The sequence below is a fragment of the Poecilia latipinna genome, unplaced genomic scaffold (assembly GCF_001443285.1).
Source record: "Poecilia latipinna isolate Pla-1442-1.1 unplaced genomic scaffold, P_latipinna-1.0 Scaffold1495, whole genome shotgun sequence".
NCBI classification, from domain to species: Eukaryota; Metazoa; Chordata; class Actinopteri; order Cyprinodontiformes; family Poeciliidae; genus Poecilia; species Poecilia latipinna.
This window is the reverse complement of record NW_015114111.1, coordinates 113,579-135,708: the sequence shown is the minus strand read 5'-3', so window position 1 is coordinate 135,708 and position 22,130 is coordinate 113,579. Positions and strand designations below refer to the sequence as shown.

Genomic DNA, 22,130 nt, shown 5'->3' with positions numbered 1-22,130 from the left:
AAACATTGAAAATGTTGATTAAAAACCAGATGTACAGCATTTCAAACAAATACAGGTAAAAAAAATACAAAAATAATTGATTTTATCATCACAATCAATTTAAAAAAAAAATTCTATTGTTGCTTTTAATTTCCTATGAACAGCACTAGGTGTAACCAGGATGTGTAATAATGCACTCAGAGGGCGACGTGTTGTGACTGCCATGTAAATACCTCATTAGTCCAGGTTAACAGCATTCCTGCGCTCTTAGTGGCAACATGAAGCAGACGCCGCCTACGTGTTCAAATTTCAGAAAGAGTCAGGCGCTCAACTAAATGTCAACCTGCAAAATTATGCAAGGAGCTAAAAGCGTTTAAATCAGGACAGAAATACCAGCGCACCCCGAGGATTGGACCTGGGATTATTCATGTCCGTCCAATCAGGACGGCGCCCAAACGAAGGAATAATTAGAGCGGGTTGGCCGCCCGACGCCCCGTCTCGCGTACTCCCGAATGTGAGACCCATTCCCCCTCAAACTTGATGGTTGTTGAACTTATTTTTAGTGTCATTTGATAAGCTTCCCTGCTTGCACGGAGACATCCCACTGACCCAGCCACTGGTCATTGTCTATACCGCTTCCCGTCAAAGCCGGCACGCTTTGTCAGGTTTCGACTCGAATATCCATTCTGCGTCTGAAGTACGGTATCCGAAGTGACTGGATCATTCGAGCCTTTTTCTTCAGCTGCCCCCTTTCCTCCCCCACAGTGTTTCCGCTCACACTAACATCATTTAGGATTGGCGTCATGACAGCGCGCTTGAGAAGTCTACAATAAATATAAATATATAACCCCAGATTTTTCAGGGGGGATATCAGGGTGGGAAGGGGGGCATCATTTCTGGAAATGAACAATACTTATCCGTCCGTCGCATCCGTTGCTTTGGGTTTGCGTTTTGGACATGGCGGACCGTTGCCGCGGCGCCGTGTCCTCCTTTTTTGTTGCACAGTTATAGGTCATTCAAAGTCAAAAAGGCATAAAAAAAGAGACAGCCAAGTCTTCACAGGCTGCTGCTTGCTGTTGCCTTTAATTATTTTAATTAAACTTTGATATTCCGGCGCTGGGGGAACAGGCGAGTTGTGACGCAGGCGAAGGGAGTGCAGCTGCATCTGTAGCTTAAGTCCTAACTGATAGGCCTGTTTATCGGCCGTGATGTGCTACGCATTACTGAGCAGAGAGCAGACTGAACCGAAAACACCAAGCGCCATGTCAAGGTCTGGAAGGCATCAATCCCTCAAACGTAGCTGGAGACGCGTCCCGCTCAGAAGGCTGTCCTGCGGTCCGATAACGCTCTATTAATTTCCTTGTCCCGAGCGCATAATGAAAGGAAGGTATCTGTAAGAACAACGACAAAAAAACTAAAGGGCAAAGTCTTGGTGCCTTCCAACACCTTGGGGCGTCCTGTCTACAATTTGTCATGCGTGTGCACTTCTCAGTGATAAAATGACAGGATAAGCCAGTCAGAGGGCAGCCGCCGGGCATCCAGCGCCGCTGAAGTTGGAGAAGAGTCGAGATGAGACATTGCCAAAAGGAAAACGGACTACTGCACTTCGAAGGCCCCGCTGGGATTATTCCGACTTCCACGCCAAAGGCAAACAGCCCCCTTCTTTCTTTTTTTTATAGATAGTTTCCGTCTGTGTCCATGAAACCAGGCTTTTTTTCAGAAGGCACAATATGGTCAGAATATGTTAAGCCTTTGGTGCACATGAAAAGCTAACACAGACTGAGTGCTGAGTTCTGAGGCGCTAGGTTTTTTTCTTCTTTTTTTATAAAAAAACAAAAAAAACAAAACAAAAAAAGAGATTCAGAATCAGGCAGTAAATAAGTTAGAGGTTAAAAATAACATTAAAACATTACATGTTTCAGCCGGTATGATGCAGAGATCTACGTGTGAGAACAAGAGAGGAAGCTCGGTGTAAAAAGTGACGGCCGGGGAAACGTGTAGTGGTTCCAGCTGCAAGAAACGTTGGCAAAACCAAAATAACCCTGAATTTGTCGTCTGGTCCGCAGCCATGAGCTCCGTTGCCGTCACACAGTGGTTCTGCTCACCTGATGCGGAACACGGTTGAAATTAACACAGCGGCCCTGGAAAAGACAAAAACACAGCATTGAAAGTTTGGTTTCACTTTATACTTTGTCTTTTTTAATTTTTATCCTAAAAACATTTTACCTAACTAACAGCTCAATTTGATCGACACAGCATTTGGTTCCTGATTTGTTTTACAAAGATGAAGAAATAAAAGCATTAAAGTTGAGGTGGCAAACAGAATATTTCCATATTTATGGGAAATTCAGAGACGATTTTCCCAAAAGCAAAAGTTCAAAGTAAAGCATCAACTTGTCAACTTGCTGCATTAATAACAACAACAACAAAAAAAAACACACAAAACAAAACGGTGGTTCCTGTAAAGTCCCAGCTCCTACTGTTGTGTGTCTGAGGCTCCACCAACAGTAGGCCGACTGACACCAAGAGGGAGCTCTCGCACAGCGAATCCTCCACTGCCTCACCACCACCACACACACACGCACACACACACGCCCCAAACCCGCTCCTGTCCTTACTGTAACCTGATTTCAAACACGAACCCTAAATTAGATCCATTAATGCCTGTTTCAGGAACTAAGATGAGCTCACTGAATATTTTTGGAAGATGTGTAAAGAAAATGCAGCCAAATACTGAAATATGTGCAATTTATGTGGAATCAAAACACAAAATATGCAAAAAATATCTGGAATATTCAGAAATAACCTCAACTGTCAGGGTTCCTACACGGTTTTAATGGGTTGAGAAAATAATGAGGGTAAAAGAAAACAGTTTTTTTTATCTTCTCTTCTAAAGAGAATAAAGTGGAAGGAGAGAAAATCGCTGCATTTCATCCATCAGTTTCTCATTTTTCAGTTTCTGAGAGCAAACTGTTACTTTACAGGAACAGTTAGTTAGCAGAGTCTCCGGTTCTGATTTGTGATTTTTATAGTGTTTGAAACATACAATAAAATAACTTAGCTTTAATATACATGCACTGTGAAAAACGTTGAAAGGATCCAAAAATCAGTAGAAAATGCACAAAATTTGAGTCCTGGAGCTGAAACTGTATTAGATTTAAACCAGGTTTGTATAACTGGGTCTGAACTGCTTTGTGAAATGTCTTCAGGTGGCGACTGAAAGAAAATAACTCAGCTGAAGTGAAATAGAAAAAGCATGAATTTGACCAACATCCAGGTGAAATCTGACCATGAACCTTCCTGGATCCAGACTGGGTTGAACATTTAGACCAGATGAAGGTAGAAAAATAACTGCTTCAAATCATCCTTTACATCTTTAAACAGAAACAACATCACCTTTAACAGAGATGAGCTCTAATCTGACTTTTCCTGAAGGTTTGGGTGAGTTTGAAACGTTCCTGTCTAATAAAGTGGGCTGACAGCTGAACAAAAGTCAGAAATTTGTGTGATCTAACAAATAAAAAACAGCAGAATAAAGTTGTTTTATGTCTTTAGTATCAATAATGACGTCAGAAGGAGAAAATATCCTGCACAGCAATCCAGGCCACTTTTTTCACATGAGCTATTAGAAATATGATTCTCAGGTTTGTGTGAACTAAATATTTCATCTGGCTCTTCAGTCTGATGGTTCTTGGATATTTCTGCCTCTTCTCCTTACCAAGTAGTAATTCTGACATGTTTGCATTGTATAATTACAACATTTGAACCTGTGAAGAAATCAGACAGAGATTGCTGTGTCACATAGTCAGCTTCCTAAAACAGAGCCAGTTTGGTTCTCGAGGCCCTGGGGCCAAATCCGGCCTGCCATGAGTATTTATGTTGAACTAAATGAACCTTAAGATAACAGTTGAGTGCTTAGGTATCATTTTATCTCTCAAATCAAATTAGTTTTTATTCGTATAAACTGCAATAATGTGAAAAGATGTTAAAAATTGTTACATCTTTAAAATTGAACTCAGAGAAATTTAACAGTTTATTTGTTGCAAAAACTAGTTTTTAGTTGCTCTAGTTTCTAGTGCAAATATATCAGAACACTTGAAATAAGATAAAACTAACTTGCAAGTAACTTTTCAGTGAGATATAAGAGCTTGTTTTAAGTCAGTAATTCCTTAACATTAAATAGAAAAGTACCAGATACGCTGGTAGATTTTTTCCATTTATAAGATGGAAAAATGTCTCATTATAAGTGAAAAGTGCTGCCAGCGGAACCAGAACTTTTTAATTCCTATTCAAATATTATTGGCTTAAAACAAGCTCCTATATCCTATAGTTCCTGTGTTTTTGCAGTGTTGACGGGTTGTTTGATCACTGCAATCTGCCCTTTGAGGACATTCTTGATGTGACCTCAAATAAAAATGAGTCTGACGTTCCCGTTTTAGCAGGAACTTGATTCTGCAGGACCATCTGCCACAGAAACACAGAGGAAGACAAAGAACAGAAACGAGTCGATCTTAATGGTGAGTGACTGAAAAAGTTTGATCTGGCACTCAGTCGCTCCTCTGATGTGTGCACACCTGTTTCGCTGTGTAAACGGAAAACAAAAGCAGATTGTTGCAGACGGAAACGTCTCGTAGACGCCTTCCTGTCGCGGATCGGACGGTGGGCTTCCTGAAGGTTTCTGCTCCACAGCCTGGCCCGGGAGCCAAATGTGCGCGGACCGACTGCGACGAGGGGCTTTAAACGAGCTGGAGCGTCTTCCATTCCTCATTATTTGGCAAGGCTGGTGGGTGTCTGGTGGAGGGAGGTGGGGGGCGCCGCTCCATCTCTGCATGGTAAGCCCCTCGACGTGTACCCTCTGCAACTAATCTCACACAGTCAACAAATAAGGCACATCAGATGCTGTTTTGGCTGCGGCCATCAGAGCGGCTAAGTTCAGTGGATTTTACGGGTTTAACAGCGCGGGGCGGGGCCGGGCCGGGCCGGGCCGGGCCGGGCGGAGGGGTGTCTGCTGAGCGGGTGAAGCAGGTGCGCCGCAATACGGTCAAACCTTTTCCAGCTTCCCTGATCAGAGGACAAACGGGGGTTTGGCTTGGCAGGGAGCGGCGCTCTGTGCTGGAGAAGATGGAGGCCCACCTGTGACGCCCAGAGCGGCGGAACAATAGTCTGAATATGTCAGCGTGAAGCATCAGAGGAATCTCATCAGACGGTCGGAGGGGAGCGTGACGGGTGGGTGAGTCAGGTGGAGAGGGTGGGGGTCACAGAGACTTTTCCAAATGAGGGCTGTGATTAATAAGGTTAATTACAGACACTCCACTGGCTTCCTGTTGGAGCTAATGGAAATATATTGAATGGTGACGTCAAATTAAACTGATTAAAGCCGCATCTATTCTCAATTTACAAGAGCGGTCCAACATGGCAGCTAAAGCAGATCACTGTGAACAGAGTGTTTCAATGATCTGAATAAATAAAAGTATGAACGTTTTCTCTTCATTGACATATAGGATTAGAGCTTCAGATGAGGAGCTTTACCAGGAATATTTATCCAGTTTGTAGCGCAAATATCTTAGTACACTTAAAATGAAAATAACTTAAAAGTAACTTTTCAAAAAGATAAGTAAGCTTGTTATAAGTCAGTAGTTCTTGTATACAGATGGAAAAATAACTACTGCTAGTGGCTGATTTTTTTTCCTGCTTGAAACAGAAGAAATGTCTCACTACTGGAAAAAAGTGGAACTATTACTTTTTAAAATCTAAATACAAAAATTATTGACATAAGCTCATATATTTTGCTGAAAAGTTACTTGTACATTATTTTGGTCTTATTTCAAGTGCACTACGATATTTGCACTAAAAATACTTAGTAAGATTTTGTGTTTTTGCAGTGAAGCATGAAGGGACATGCTTTCTACTAATGTAACAAAAATGACTCTTTATTACTATTTTCTGATTAGGAAATTGATTACCTGAATGTCATCAAATTTCTAACTAAAATTCTCACTAATTTAAAAATAGGCCAGTTTAAACTACCAAAAAATATTTTAGAAACTGAAATAAAAAACCTCACAGTTGAAGTGAATCGACCAGAGACAATGGTTGACTTTACCTCCAAGTTAAACATCCAACCACGCTGGCCTGGTTTTCACGTCTGGATCAGTATGGAAGAATCCATATACTATGGAAAAATGTTAGTTTTTCTACACTTTATTCACTATTCATCCCATTGACAAACTGTTAAAATATTAATAATTAGCTGTTTCTGCAGTTGATGAGTACTTCTTAAAATCAAATCATTTGGATGTAATTTGGTAGGATTTGGATAAAAACTGCTTTGATTAATAAAATATTATTTAAGCAAACAACTCTGCAGCAACATAAAACATTCTGTAGTTTGGCACTTTTGCTCTAAGAGTTTACCAAAGTTACAAAGTTAGTAAAAGTTATTCAGTTTTTACAAGCAGATGGATGAAATGTGACATCAACTCATTGCAGTCATTAGCATTTCTGCTTTTAACATTAGATTTAAAACGTATAAAAATGTGTTATTAAAAAACTTTTACCAGTGTTTGGTTTTTACTGTAGCTGCAGCTCATCAATTAACTGCTACAAAAAGCAGGAGCACAATCCTGCAGACCTCCTGCTGTCTTAGCATTCAGTCTGGATAGTTTTTAATATTTTACTGGTTTTCATAAACGTTAATAAGAACATTTATTTGTTTTCTCAGCGCTTCATCCAGTCCAGTTTGGCTGAATAAAAAGTTTAAAGGTGCCAAACACCAGACTAAAGCATGAAGGTGATTGAGCTTGTATAACAGCTCATTTCTGTACCAGTTTATCTTCCTCTCAACACTTTCAGTTAATAGTGTTGAGACCTCAATCACTTTAAACAAATTTAAAGTGAGGTATCAATCGACTGATCAGCTGGAAACGTAGCTTAGAGTAACAGGTGACCTCTAACGCCATCAGAGGATGTTCAGCTAACAAAACTGAGAACAAATTAACATTTCTTTTAAAAAGGAAAACGCCAAATATTTTGTATTTGAGTTGTAAATGTCTAAAATGAGCTAAAACAGAGAAGTTATGAGTAGCTGTTAGCTAGCTGGAGGATTTTTGTTCACTTTTCTGTAAACTCGAGCTGAAATCTGAAATCTGTCTGCAACAGGTAAGAAAACCATTAATTTGAACCAGTACACAGAGAAAGGGAGAATATTACTCCTGTTTTATCATCATTTTAATATTTTTAACTTGTTTTTAAAACCATACATGTCTTCCTGTTCCCCAGTTCTCTGAGCTGCTGCACTTCTTCGTTTACCAGTTGATTCTTGGTGTATCGTTACCGATACTTCTATTTATTGTTAGTATTTTATAGTGTGTTACATTGTTTATTCTTTATTATTTTAGATTATATTCCATAGAAACTCTTCAGAGGAACTTGGCTTTCAAGTAGATTTGAGTTGCTTCCTAAACCGTCTCAACTAATCCAGAAAATTAAACACTTTTCGGTTTTGAAGTGTAAAAATAAAGATCCGAATAATTATTTTCCACCTGAATCTATTATCTAAACAAATTCCCTCCTACAATCAGACATTTTTCCAACTCGTAGAGTTTAAGCTGTCCAACTAATAATAAATTGATTCTTCTTGGGTCTCTTTCACCAATTAATGAATAAATCAAAGTGCATTAATTCTCTACGAGCTCAACAAATCTGCATTTTGTGTCTGTTTGCTCAGAACAAGTTTGAAATGAGTCTCCTTCACAGTTTTTTTTTTTTTTTTTTGGGAGACAAATACAAGGAAATAAACACAGCTGATGGAGTATTAGCTCCTCTCCAAATATTTGTACTGGCTGGGCGAATTAATCGACTGTATAGTGTGTCACATTTACGATATCAAAGACAAAAGATGGAGGAAAGAAGCTTCTATTTAGGTTACAGAACGAAGCTCCCATCTGGACTGGAGTGTGAAAACACTTGCAAGCATGAGAGTTGTAATCCAGTTGCAAGATGCTTATTTTGCAGTGATAAGCTTTCGGGCTTTGAAAGACTTTATTACCAGAACAGAGACTTTTTTGTCCTCGCACATTGGAGCTTCGCAGCCCATACAGTATCTTAGTTAATCTAGGTTTTACTTGATCCAACAGCAACAGGGCGCCTGCACAACTCATCACTAGTTTTTCTAACTCTTATCTGTTTTTCTGCTAACATTTTATTGAAATAAACAGCAAATTTAAAGTGGATAAAGATATCAACACAGTTGATTAGTGCGTCAACTCTACGCGTTTCCTGCTGCTCTGTTTGTACTTGAACATGAGAATAAATGGATTTAAGTGGATTTAGGTTTTTTCAGTCACACAAGTTTCTTTTAAGAATAAGAAATAAATGATATCTATGTTTGCAACAGCTGCAGGGGTTTTAGATTCTGTCTTGTTAGAAAATGAAACTTAGCCAAAGAGATCTTTTTAAAATGTTTCATCATCATGTCTAAACACATCTTCATTCATACAATTAAAAAAAACAAACAGAGTAACTAAAAGTTCAGGCCTGAATGTGGTGATGAACGGCAGCCACTGAAACAGAAATAGGAGTTTGTTTAAAGGAAAGAATTCCCTCAAATGGATTAAAAAGTAATAATCCCACTGGTCGATTATTTCATGTATAACAGGAAAAATGTCTCAGTATAAGTGAAATAATCTGCTTCATCTATGTTGAGGAATTATTGACTTAAAACAAGTTTTTATATCATGCTGAAAGTTTCTTGTATTTTAATTTTGTCTTCTCTCAAGTGTACTAAGATATTTGCACTAGAAAATATTTTGTAAAATTTGGTGTTTCTGCAACTTGACAAATATGAAATAGACACCCATCTATAAATAACATCCAGTGCTTTGTGATTGATACATTGCACACAATCCAAATCTCAGTCTTCACTGGTGATTGCTGTTCGATATAATGTGCAGCTTTTCATTCTGCAGGAAGTGAAACTTTGACTGGGTTCCATTACTGAGGGATTCTGATAGACTGTAATGTCTTTGGATGCTGCAGAAATGATCAGATTCAAAAGAAATAAACGTGCAACACAGTCAATGTTGTCCAAGTCTTTACATCTTTTAAACTCTCAGCTTCTCAGGGTTACAGAGTCCAGGTAAAATTCAGAGGCGTTATCTGAAGGCACCGGAAGTGAAATCATCAGTCTGAAAAGTGCCAAGTATTCGTCTCAGTCTGATGGAGGCACCAGACTTTGACAAGTTAATTAAAAAAACAAGTGTACGCAGTGTTGCTGTCGCCTCGGCGCCCCCCCGCCTGCCGAGTCTCAGCCACCGGACATGTGTTCTGTTTTACTCCGAGTCCTCGGCCACATATTGAACACATTAAAAGTTCAAGTTGGATGGAGAAGCACAGCTGCACGGGGAACAGAGGAGAGAGCCAGAGTGTGAGCAATCCTCCCTCCACAAGGCTACTGGCCCTCATCTCGCAGCCCTGCGTCCACACACACACACACACACACACACACTGCCCACACAGCGCTGCCATCTGGCCTGCTGGGAAATCAGAGCCACCTGAGACTCGGCCAAATACATGATGCTCGCTGACAACTCAGGCATTTCTACGGATTGTAAAGAGATGAATAAAGATTATACAAGCACATAAGGTGTAGTGGTGGGAGAAAAAAAAACTCTCCACACAACTGTTAGTATTAGCAGAAATTGTGGAAAATGCTGGAAAATAAGTTACTTTCAGGATCTGTTCACTTCAGTTGTGAAGCAGAAGTCAGACGCTGCAGCAAACAAAGATTCAGAGCTTCCTCTGTCTGGGTTTCTGCTGGGTTTAGAGATCCGACTTACACACAAAGAATTTAGTTTAATTTGTTGATTTATCATCTGTCTGATGAAAGACAATGGTTCTACTAATAATATACGAAACAGATTCATTGCACTGCTCTGAAACAAGGGTTAACATCTTCTGAATGTTAGCGGTCAGAACTGGGTGTGATAACTGCAGGCTTTCTAGGATTTTTTAGCAAATATAAACATTTTTAAACATTTTCCTGTGTTGCAGGTTTAATTACTTTGAATCTGAGACTTTCTGCAACATCCAAAGATATTGAAGTCCGTCAGAAACCTTCAGGAATGAAACCTAGTCATAGTTTGTTCTCCTGCAGAACAAAAAGCTGCACAATATATTAAACAACAATCATTAGTATGAATGCAAAGTGGATTGTGTGCAATTTATCAAAAAAAAAAAAAGCACTGGGTGTTATCGTTGATATGGTGTCTCTCTTATAGTTGTTAAGTTACACTGCAAAAATGCAAAATCTTAAGTACTTTTGGTCTAGTTTCTAATGCAAATATCTTAGTACACTTGAAATAAGACAAAACTAACTAACTAAACTTAAATATGTCCTTGATATTGATGAAAAAGTACAAGTTCCACTGTCTGATTACTTTAGCTTTTCATGACGTTATAATCTTATTCTTTCATCAAAAACATATGTTAAGTGTTGCCTGGATTCTTTCATGCATGTTTGAGAAATCCTTTAATCTCCATGGCAACCATACAGCTGTGCAAACCGCCTGGGAGAACGAAGCCCCGCCTTTGAGACGCAGCTCCTCCTCAGAGGTGCAGTTTCCAAGCTTCTGCATTACAGAGCATCCCTCTGCTGCAGCTCCTACAGACTAGCCAGCAGCAATTAGCAAACACCTGGTGGCACTGACCTTCTGCTGAGGTCATTATAGGAGCTACTTCTCTGTGCAACATTGATAGAAATGTTGTTAAAGGGTTAATAGAGGAGCCATGTTATGATGACTTCCTGAAGGCGGAGTTTCAGGAAGAGCAGGAGTTTTTAAAGAGACAGAGGAACAATTCCGATCCATTAAATTACAATGTCAAATTTCTTTTGACAGTTACTTGATTGTGTTGTAAAATAACACTTTTACATAACACTGCCTCTTTAGTTTTAAGAAGTGAAAACTGAATGCAGAGAAAGGTGTCATTTTCAACAGTGTGTTAATAATAGACAGTTTTATTCATGATTTTTGATGTGGCCCCAAATTAAAATGAGTTTGACCGTTTCGGTCTAAGTGCAGTGGCTGCTCTGTTTCTGCGTGGAGAAAATTGGGTTTGGTCTCGTGACGACGAGGACAAGCTGGCTGAAGACAGAGTTTGACCGTTTTACCTTTTCACTCAAGCAGATATCCTTTAAGCAGGATAAATCCGGCTAAACGTCCTGAATGTAAATGATGAAAGAGCTTTTTAACCGTGTATCCTCTGTCTGTTGATGCAGGGATAAGTGGCATCTCCTGAAGCTTAAGCATGGAAGCAGCAGGACTGAAGCTGCAGCTGTTTTCTGCTCGGGCCTCCTGTTTGCTTCCTCACACCCCCTCACCACCACCAACACCACCGCCACCACCCTCTGGTTTTGTCAGAGTAAGTGCACATCATTGGCAGCTAAAAGCTCTGGGCACCGTCCCTCTGGTTGTTCCAGAGAAATGCCAATCGTTTTGGCGTCAACGGGGCCCTCACAGACGGCGCATGAAGGCACAGATGGCACTAATGGACGAGCAGAATCCAACCGAGGGACCGGGACAGAGCCACACCAGAGCGCCGTCCAAATAGCTGTAGTGTGAATGTACTGTATGGCCAACGCGCCGCTCTGCTCGAGCTCGAGCGGGGCTGGTGCCACGGCGATGCGGCATGAAGAATTTAAAATGATAAAATAATCATAAGCGAGGGAGACCGTGGGAGGACGAGCGTGGAGCGGTGCCAGCAGGATCAGACAGAGGAGGGATTGTTCTCGCGTTGCCCGAGTCAACCCACTCCACTCAGAGTGTCTGTCCAGCTAATCGACCGACTCCATCAGCCGCAGAGCCAGTTTAGAAAGTGCACCTTCCCCTGCTGGGAGCCAGCACATTTTACGACCCGTGAAACCCGAATCCCCGCCCAACGGTTCCTCACACGCTGCAGGTTTTAACGTCCATTGTGTCACGCATTCATAAAAGCTCCCCTTTTCTGTTTTTTCTTTTATTTTTAAGAGCATGTAGCATCAAACAGATGCTTGTAGGAAGAACTACTCACAGCTCACGGCCATGGCTCTTTTAATAAAAGTTTAAATACTTCCTCTCCAGACTTGTGCGTGGTTTCTAAAAATGTAAGTGCTGATTGAACCTGAGCAGAAAAGCAGATTGGAACGAGAAAACTGCAGGTTGACACTTTAAAACTCCAACAAATCTGGATTCTAATGCAAAAGATCCAGAAACAAATGGTGTCCTGACAACACCTGGACTCGGTACAGATGGTTTGAAATGCAACACATCGTTACAAAATGTCATAATGAAGTTCGGGATTCTCAACAAAATTGTCAGAATCCCACATAAATCAGTGGATGTTTACTTCTAACCTGCAAAAATTAAAAATCTCACCAAGTATTTTCGATCTGGTGTAAATATCTTAGTACACTTAAAATAAGACAAAACTAACTTAAAAGTGACTTTTCTCCAACAGGTATGTGCTTGTTTTAAGTAAATAATTTCTTAATATTGTTTGTTCTTTTGACAGATTATTTCACAGATTTTACATGTGGTGTTATAAGTGAAACCATCTGCCCGTTCAGCTAGTGGTTTTTGATCAATATTAAGAAATTATTCACTCAAAACAAGCTCCTATATCTTTCTGAAAAGTTACTTTCAATTTAGTTTTGTCTTATTTCAAGTTTACTAAGATATTTGCCCAAGAATATAAACCAAAATTACTGGGTAAGAAGTGTAATTCTGAGCGTCTCAGCTGGTTTTCTGGATTTACACGGTTTATTCAAGACTTTTTAAAACCTTTTTAAGAGAATTATAAAACTTAAGACCTCCATCTCCACAGAAATGCATCCAGTCAACTGCAGACAAAGTGGTATTTACCCATGATAGTTGCAAAAAGCTCGTTAGCTAGCTATCAAAGGTATATTAGCAGCTAGTTAGCGGTAGCCTCAACCGTCTCGAGGTCTGTGTGACTCGACAGTAAAGTCCTGTGAAAAAAATATGAAAAAGTAAGGCCAACTTACCTTAAAAAATAATTTAAAGCCTTAATTTTACATACATGTAATTAATGTTGTACGGACAACCTTTTCCATTTAACATTATTTTAGTTTTCAAATTCGTCCATTCCATTCATTGCCTACATGTAGAAAGACACCAATGAAGAATTCAAACCTTCTAGATGTAAGACTGCTGACTACACCTCTGCAGACATGTTTCAGATTTCAGATTACGCTCTTTTGATTTAAACATATTCATCAGGTTGGAGTTTATCACCTTTTCTTTCATAATTCATGGAATAACAAAATACTGGAGTTCATTTCTGAGTCTCTATGAGGGTAAATGGTGTTTTAGATCTTTTTTTGGAATCCAGAACATCTCAGACTAAGTATTTTATAATCATACTGTCTTTTTCTTATTTGGCAGCTTAAGAAACACAGATTAGCATTAAGATGATCCCTGATCGAGGAGGCCTAGAGGCCAAAAAACACAAGTAAATGGACATTTCTGCTCTCTTGTCTTAATTTAGCTGTGGGATCTCAGCAAGTAATTTAAAAACCAATTTATTTTCAGTTTTGAAATACAGCAGGAAGGATCATGTTTTATGCCTTTGTTAAAGATTAGAGACTGGAATGTGACGCCTCTATTTTTACATCTATAGCCCTAATAAAGAGCTTTTTGCTGCACTGCATCATGGGACTTGTAGTTCTCTTACCAGAACTACAACACAAAAACTAAATTACTTTTACCTCACTCCTTATAATTGCAGACCAAATCTGGAAGACCTGGATGTATTTACGACTTCTTATATCTGAAAACAATACAAAGATAATGAGAAATGAAGATCTTTTAAAATAAATTGCAGGAGCATCAAAATCAAAGGGAAAACAAGAAGAAAAGAAAGGCAGCTCTGCAGCGGACACGCAGCTGTTTCATGTCCCAGAAGCTCAGTTCTGCGGTGGAACAGCTCAGGCAACATGTGCAACACTTCGGAGCAAGAACTCTGAACACGAACCAAAAATAAACAAGAGGCCATTTGTTAATTTCCCTTCTGGGTGCCACAGAGTATCAGCGTCCGCAGAGAGCCGGTGGGCTCATCTGTACTTTTAAATTACGCGTCCTCAGCACAAACGTCCTCCCAGAGCGGCCGGCAGAGACGCCACAAACACTCAGAACTGCACCAGAAACATAAGCTCACATCGTGTCTGCAGGCCACGGCGCCATCAACAAGCAGCTCTTTAATGCATCGTGTGCTCAGCCTCTGTTCCTCTCATTTATGCAGATGGACCCAAAGCCCGCCGTTGCTTAAACATCAGGGTTTTACATGCTCTAAGTAAACAAAGCTGCTGATAACTGAAACAGGATCTATCAGGCAAACCGTGACGCAAAGCAACAAATTTCTGTTCTACACACAGAATCAGTTGAAAATAACTTACAATTAATCAACTGAATCCATTTAGGTGAAGGTGACAGCTACTTTGAATTTCTGACATTTTTATTAAATACAGATTCTCTGTTTGACCCTTTAATAGCAGCAGTGTTTCTGCAGGTTTCACCAACTCAAATTTAAGACTTTTTAAGACCATTATGAATCAAATTTAAAACCTGTATCATGACAGAAATGTACCAAAGAAAATGGTAAATAAATAAATCATCTGGGTTGACAACAGAAGTGAGCCAAAGGCTAAGATTAACACCGTCCAGCCAACTGGTAATAAGTTTGGACTTAATGGATGTAAAAAAAAATAAAAAATAAAAAAACAGCTGCTAGCTTTACCCTCATTAGCTTGCTAGCTAGTTACCAGGGCTAAAGTTTGGGTAGAGGATAAAGCCTGCTAGCCTTTTAGCTTGCTAGCCAAGTAGTTTTATTCCTGCTAGTTAGCTAGTTAACAAGGGTAAAGGTAGCTACTTACAACCGCCACAGAAAGCAGTGATGTCTGAAACTCAAAGTAACGCCAGAAAAAAGAAAACTACATAAAATATTAGATTAAATAGTCCTTCCACAAAAAAACTGTAGCCCTATGATGAATATATTTTAATTGAACTTATTGTTTTTCAATGAATTTAAGACATTTTAAGGCCTTACTTTTAGATTCATGAATTTAAGATACCCTGAACAGGTATTGTCTAGAGATATTTTTAGAATAAGTGTCTGGTTGTTTTTGGGAAATGCTGGTTTCAACTCTCCTGTTTCCTGCATGGTTTCCTCATTTCCCCCCCTTTCCACCAGCGGCTTGCTGGACTGGGTCACATGCAATCTGCTCTGAGCAGAGATGCAGGCCATGCGACAAGGAGGGCCAGTAATTGGAGTGAGCTGTCAAGACGGGGCGCGGTGTTTGGGTTGGGTGTGGGCGGCTCCCTTCCTACAGGGAGCCACGTATTAAAATCCAGGATGAGGCTAATGCAGGGGGAAATGGATTTGGCTTTGTGCCTGCTCCAGGGGTCAAAGGTGAGGCTGATCTTAAAAAAACAAAAACAAAAAAGGCAACAAAAAGTTGCGTTTTATTCACTTTTTAGATTCCCGGCAGCAGAAAGGGAAGAGCTTCCCGGCTCCATCGGAGTCTCGGCTCCTTGAGACGTAATCATGGAGCTGGAGATCACATCCCCACTTCTCTCCGCTAAAGAGGGAATCAACAAATTAAAGATGCAGATTTGCAGATAATGACGCTGCCAAAAACATGCGACGCTTCTCCGCCGTTGACATGATTAACTACAATTACAGTAAAGGTAAAACAAAAGCATTAATGGGAAATCGGGTCTAATCACAGACACAAAGGAGATAATTGCGGCGTGGCTTGATGAATTAGTTTATTATTAGTTTCTCTGATAATTTGGGGGTTATTTCCTCTTTTGTCAGAGCAGGAACATCTGTAGCTGGGTCGTCACAGTCGGTCTCTTTCAGAGGGAGAAGTTCCCGTTGATTTGGGATATTTTCAGATAATAATTATAACCACACCTGTTTATCATTCAGTGCCGCCACGCAGTGAAAATATACAAGTTTAGCAGGTGGTTTCTGAGAGGAAATCTTAAAAGTTTAAACCAAGCCAGTTCATAATTTTCACTTGTAACTCGGCTGTCGCGTTGCATCTTCTGAACGTGTTCCTGCTTATGAAGCAAAGGCGTGATTTAACGTTCCGGGGGGAGTATTTCACAACCAAAATGTCTCTTCTTGTTGAAAGTCGAATCTGATTTTGCAGCAGAAACTTGGGCGTTAAATCTCATCTGGAAGAAAAGTTATTTACGAGGTTGTAAACTAACAGGGAGGAATCTGCGTCGGGTGATAAAGCATCCTGTTAGTCGCGCTGAGGAAAATATGCTTATCATGCTGCATGTTAATACGAGCGGTAAATAAAGCGCCGGTCGGTCAGTGGCGCTGGGAACTTCAGGACGGCGTGAAGGAGCCCGGGAGCTTTTCCATCCTTTTGTTTATGAACTGAGAGAAGTGGGTTAATGCGACCTGAGCGCCGAAGATGTGAGCAAAAACACACACAGTGGGAGAGAATGACAACTGGGATTTCAGCAGCCCACACAAACACACCAGGCAGGATGCATGAACCCAAACCAAACAGGATGAAAAAGAACCTGGCAAAGGGAAGCAGATCGTACTGAAGGAAGGAAATGGTTCACATTAATGATGAAATGTGAAAGAAAAGGTTTCAATCCAAACATGTTTGTAATTTTTTTCTTCTTCCTATGGAGATTTTAAATGTTTATATTTTAACCTAAACCTCCAACTTACATTAAAGCTCCATTTGTGATCCCTGACAAAAAAAATTCAAAACTGAATTAAATAAAATAAAAATAATAAGCAAACTGGATGCAAACATTTGATGTTTTGGATTTACAAAATAATCTGATTACTCTGTTTACTTAAATTTGTTCATACTTGACACATTTTTGGTGATTTTAGTTTTTAAAAATAAATTTTTGAGTTGACAGTTTTGGCAAAAGGCCTCGACCTCCTGTTGTAAAGGTTTTTAATCAGTTTAATGAACTGATCTTTTCTCAGTTTGGTATAATGATACAATAAAAAAAAAAACTGGGGGGATTTTAAAATTTGTAATTTTTTCAAATTCATAAAGGCACAAATATATTCATACGCCTCCAGTAATGTTTAAAAAAATGTCCCTCAGCAACCTGCACTCTCCTTTTTCAAAAAACCATGAGGAATAGCTAATTAAAGTCTTACATTAAAAAGGACGTCATGCCATTAGTCCAGGACAACGAACTAAACTATTTGCTGGGTGGAAATTGGAAATATGCGAGTCATATTTATTACACTTCTTTGTTTGGTTTCCATCAAGTCTGGAAAAAGTGAGAAAGAAAGATTGCGTCGCCTTCCGCCTTTTCCAAATGTACATCCAACATATTTCACAAGATTCTGTCCAGAGTTTCCATGACGGTTTGGGAAGAAACGGCGTATAATGTGAGACCTTTCAGAGGTTAACACATTCTGCTCCAAGGAGCTTTCAATCAAATTGCCATGGTGGAAGGAAAATGTCTTACTTTGGTTGTTTTGACAGCCTGTTGCTTTATTAAATTTAAATTTTTGAGCATTCTCATCAAAGAGCTCCTGTATGGATTTCCAGAGATTCAGTTTTTCTTTTTTAGAGTAAGCCGTGTTCTCACAACTGGATCTACAAGAAGGTGCAAGAATCCTGTGAGGAATCCTAACCAAACACTGGAATGATGGCTCAGTTGATTTCATTACAAAGAAATCAGAAACATAAAACAAAAACACAATCTTACAAAGTACTTTTGGTCTAGTTTCTAGTGGAAATATCTCAGTACACTTGAAATAAGATGACAATAATTTAGAAATTATTGACTTAAAACAGGCTCCTGTGTCTTGCTGAAAAGTTACTTGTACGTTAATACAATTAAAATAAGACAAAACAGATATTTCCACTAGAAACTAGACAAGAATACTTGGAAATATTTTCTGGTTTTGCAGTGAGTGTAAAATGACAAAACGATGCAGAAAAACATGAAGAATCATCTGCAGGTTTCGTTCAGAGAGACTAAATGAATGTTCATTTAATTTGGGATAAGCAGACTCAATGGAGAATGTTCTTTTTTATATTTTTGTAAAATCCTAAAAACATTTAGCAGTTCCTGTATGACTCAAACTACCTTAAACTTTTATTTTTTGGTGATTTCTTTAAGTTTTTAGATTGTAGAAATGTTAGAGCTATTGAATTTGGAAAACTATCAATTTTAGGGATGTAAAAGTTTATTGGATGAAGAGAATGGAGCGGTCGGTCCAGGAACAACAAGAACTGAACTTTGTGAGGTTAAGGAGGAGAGGACTCCACCCAGGAAGAGTGTGTTATTTATGGAGGAATTTCATGTAACCATTTATATAAAAATGATCCTCAGAGCTTTACTGTATACGCGATTGCTTCCTCGACTCTCTTGCCTGCAAGACTAAAAGAGAGCCTAAGTTGGTCCAACACAGATGAAGTTCACACTCCACAAAACAAAATGTCACCGCATGGATTTAATATCCTACTACAACCTGCAGATGTGCAGGTGTCGCATATTCTGCAGAGTCCAGTGGAACCAGCCAACTCAGCCTGGTCCTGGTGAGCTGCTATCAGTCATTTGGTTCTGTGGAGGTCTGACAAGGAGCCATTCGTTTGGGTCAGGTGTGCTGGAGAAGGGGTGGATCTCACAGCATTTAGTTCGTTTAAACCCAACTCTGGTTCATTTCCCACCTCGGAGTGATTCGGCTGTAGAGATGTGAACCCAGAAATCACACCAAGACCGTTTGGAGGAGGTGGTCTGTTGGGAGGAGGCAGTCTGTTGCGAAGAGGTGGTGGTCTGTTGGGAGGAGGTGGTGGTCTGTTGGGAGGAGGTGGTCCAGCAGTAAAACTCAGAGTCTATGAGTGATGAACACATCGAAAACACGTAGCGAGAACAGAAACACATTTTTACTGGTTTAAGTTACGAAGACGATCATTTTCCTCATTTCCTGCATCTACGTTTGCATCCAACATAGCATTTAAGTCGTGAGTCAGATTATCGTCAGCTAAAATGCTAATGTTAGTGAAAATGCTAACAGTACTATAGCAGTAAATAACCAGCAGTGGGAACAGAAAAATACATTAGAAAGCTAAAACCAGATAAAATGGTAGCATTTCAGCTATAATCTGTCCCAAGACGTTTGTCCAGCAGAGTTGACCAATGCCAGAAAAAATGAAAAATCACCCCAAATCTCGTCTTTCATGTTCATGTTTTATGTCGTTTAAAATCTAACATTAGCGACTCGGATGTTTACCACACAGAACCTTATTTTAATCACTGTATGACAAAACCTGGTATTTGCCAAAGGTTTGGTTCATCTGCAGATGTTAGACAGACCACCGCAAATCAAAATGACTTTGTTTAGTTTCCAGTTTGCTAGAAAAGACCTCACTCTCACTGGAATGAGGATGATATAAGCTTACATGAATAAGCCAAGAAAAAGTCGATAAAAATGTGATAAAGATGCATTACTGTGATCCAGAACATTTTGTTATTTGTTGAAATCTGACTTAATTTGCTTTCAGATTCAACAATGTGGATTTGAGAAATAGCAGACACGGTTCAGTGCCCTCAGAGCAAACAACAACAACAACAACAACAGAAAACCCAACAAATTACTCTGAACCTCGTTTGTTTATGCCGTCCCTTGTTTGGAATAATTGTCCACATAAAACCCTGTGACATTGGTGACCCAACTGTTTGTCAAACACACTTAAAAAATGTGGTCTGCTCTGGTTGTTTGCAAAGCGTGTTGAAAGAAAACACACCTGCCAGTAAATCTTCACCATTTGTCACATATTGCTAAAGGTTTGCTGCGCCTACAGATGTTGGACAGACCATCACACATTAAAATGTCCTTGTCCAGTTTCCAGTTTGCAAGACTTCATTCCCATTGGAATGTGCATGATCAGTTTACATCAATATTCCAAGAAACATCCATAAAAATGTGATGAAGCTGCATTACTCTGATCCAGAACATTGTGTTTTTTGTTGAAATCTGACTTAATTTGTTTTCAGATTTAACAATGTGGATTTAGGAAAGAAATGATTCAGTGTCCTCATAAACAAATAATCAGTTGTGTTCACCCTGGAGAGACTGACTGCAGAAAGCAGTGGAGATAAGAAGCAGCTGCGATGCTGGAGACCTGAAGTCTCCTGAATGATCAACGCTCCGCTGTGAGAGCGGCGCGTTGAGAGAAAACCGAGAGAAAACAGTGAATTATTCTGAACTTCAGTCGACTCGGGTTGACCTGTGAGCTGGTACAGCGTTGGGGGAGGGAACCCCGATTCTCAGCATGATGAATCGTCTCACAGCAAACTCCAGCCTTCCCCGAGGCCCAGCAGTGAAATTAGCAAGTTTGGCAGGCCGGCGCTGCCTTCTCAGGCGCTCGCAGGATGCCGCTTCGCAAGAGGAGGGCGGGCGCCGCCTCTTTGTCTCAGCGGAGACGAGTCTTGGGCAGGCTTGTTTGTTTGGGGAAGGGGTGTGAACGACACATAAGTTCATCAAATCAATTAGAGTCTTAGGCGGAGATGGCCTGGCTCGGCCTGGGCTGAGGGAGCTTGGCCCGATCTTTTGCGAGGGGTTATGTGAGTCAGAGCGCTGCCACGGCCAACAGGCACGACTCGTGTACTCACAACACCAGCACGAGCGCAGAGAGGAGGGGTGAAAAGCCTGCATATGGCCAGAGCCACCGTGTCACATTTGGGCTAGAGTTCACATCGGGCTCAGATGCTCACACCAATGAACTTGTGAGGATTGTCGAGTTGTCGTATGTGAGATTTAGCAGCTTAGGAGCGAGCGGGCAGAACACTGCGCTGTATGTACACTGACGTCCTCCTGCTATGCTTCAATGGAACTCTTTTACTTTCCATCCCAACACCTGCCATCTGTAGCGGCGTCCTCAGGCTCCACTGAGCTGCACGTTTTAGGAGTTTCTGCAGGCGTTTACAGGATGCAGACGTTTGAATCAGGCCTGTTGGAGGATACATGCAGCTACAACACAATGAAGGAACCAAATTCAACGTAAAGGATGACGAAGCTTAGAGGAAACAGAAATGCAGAGAGATTCTGCAAACTCCACTTCTGCCGAAAACAGAGTGTCCAAACTTTTTGCCATGAGAGCCAAAATAATAATAATAAAAAAACTAAAATACAAAAATAAAGTAGTTGCATTATTGTTATTTTTTGTTTTGGTACAAAATGGATGTTATTGTTTGCAGATCCAAAACCTAAAAAGGATTTTGCATCTTTGCTATAAAAAAGGCATCTAGTTTTCAAATTCTTTTGGGCTCAAATCTTCGTCTAAAGTGGGACCTGACGAGTCCGTTTGACCAGCACACACTTCCTGTTGCTGCCACCACACACCAGCTTAGTACTTCTGAAAGTGAAGAAGTGGAAACACAAAGCTGGAAAATGCTTGAATTAATCTCCATGATTCAAAGAGAATCTAAAAAAGGGCCAGTCACAAAATTCCTAAATATTATTGCCAAAACTTTTCTGGGAGAAATGTTTAGTTATCTGAGGTAACAGGGTTAGCGCTGCTGAGTTGAAGGTGCTTTCACAGCTGATGGTTCGGTAGAGTCAGTTCAACTGGAGACCAAAACGTTTGTTACGATTCCAAACCATCCAAAAAACCTGTTCCCCTCCTCGCCTGTGGAGGCGCTGCACTAAGAACCTCTGAAGGAACATGAAACATGAAAATCTCCAAAGAAGACTAAAGGGAAGTTCCTACTTTGCAAAACTGTTGTGCTTATTTACACTGTATTTACCCAGAATGCCCTGCGTTTGGCATTCACATACTTTGCATTCAAACCACCACAGAGTTCACTTTAATCAAACCAAGACTTATGTTTGTAGGCTGACAAGAGTTTTTTTTTGTTTTTTTTTGTTTCAGTTGTGCCTTCAAATCCACTTAAGTTATTTCAAAGTTTTAAATGATAGCTTGCAGAGGAAACTTAAAAATATCAGCTGATAATATTCAGTTCAGATGGAAACTAGAAAATGAGTCGACGTCTGAATGAGAAAAGGAAGTTTGTTGCTCTTTTTTGCGGATCAAGCAGCTCCTCTTTAGCACAGATTCATCAAGCAGCTTTTCAGCGGGTCGACCCTCG

General features: G+C 40.1%; 1 protein-coding gene across 1 annotated transcript in view; it reads right to left on the bottom strand.

The window, feature by feature from the left end:
- Positions 1-1,794: 1,794 nt before the first annotated feature.
- LOC106963102 (anthrax toxin receptor 2-like) overlaps positions 1,795-22,130 on the bottom strand; it is a 77,141-nt gene continuing 56,805 nt past the window's right edge. The window contains exon 17 of the mRNA XM_015057836.1: positions 1,795-2,120. Coding sequence (XP_014913322.1) covers positions 2,064-2,120 — 57 coding nt within the window. The 3' untranslated portion in view covers positions 1,795-2,063. The remainder of the gene's footprint in view (positions 2,121-22,130) is intronic.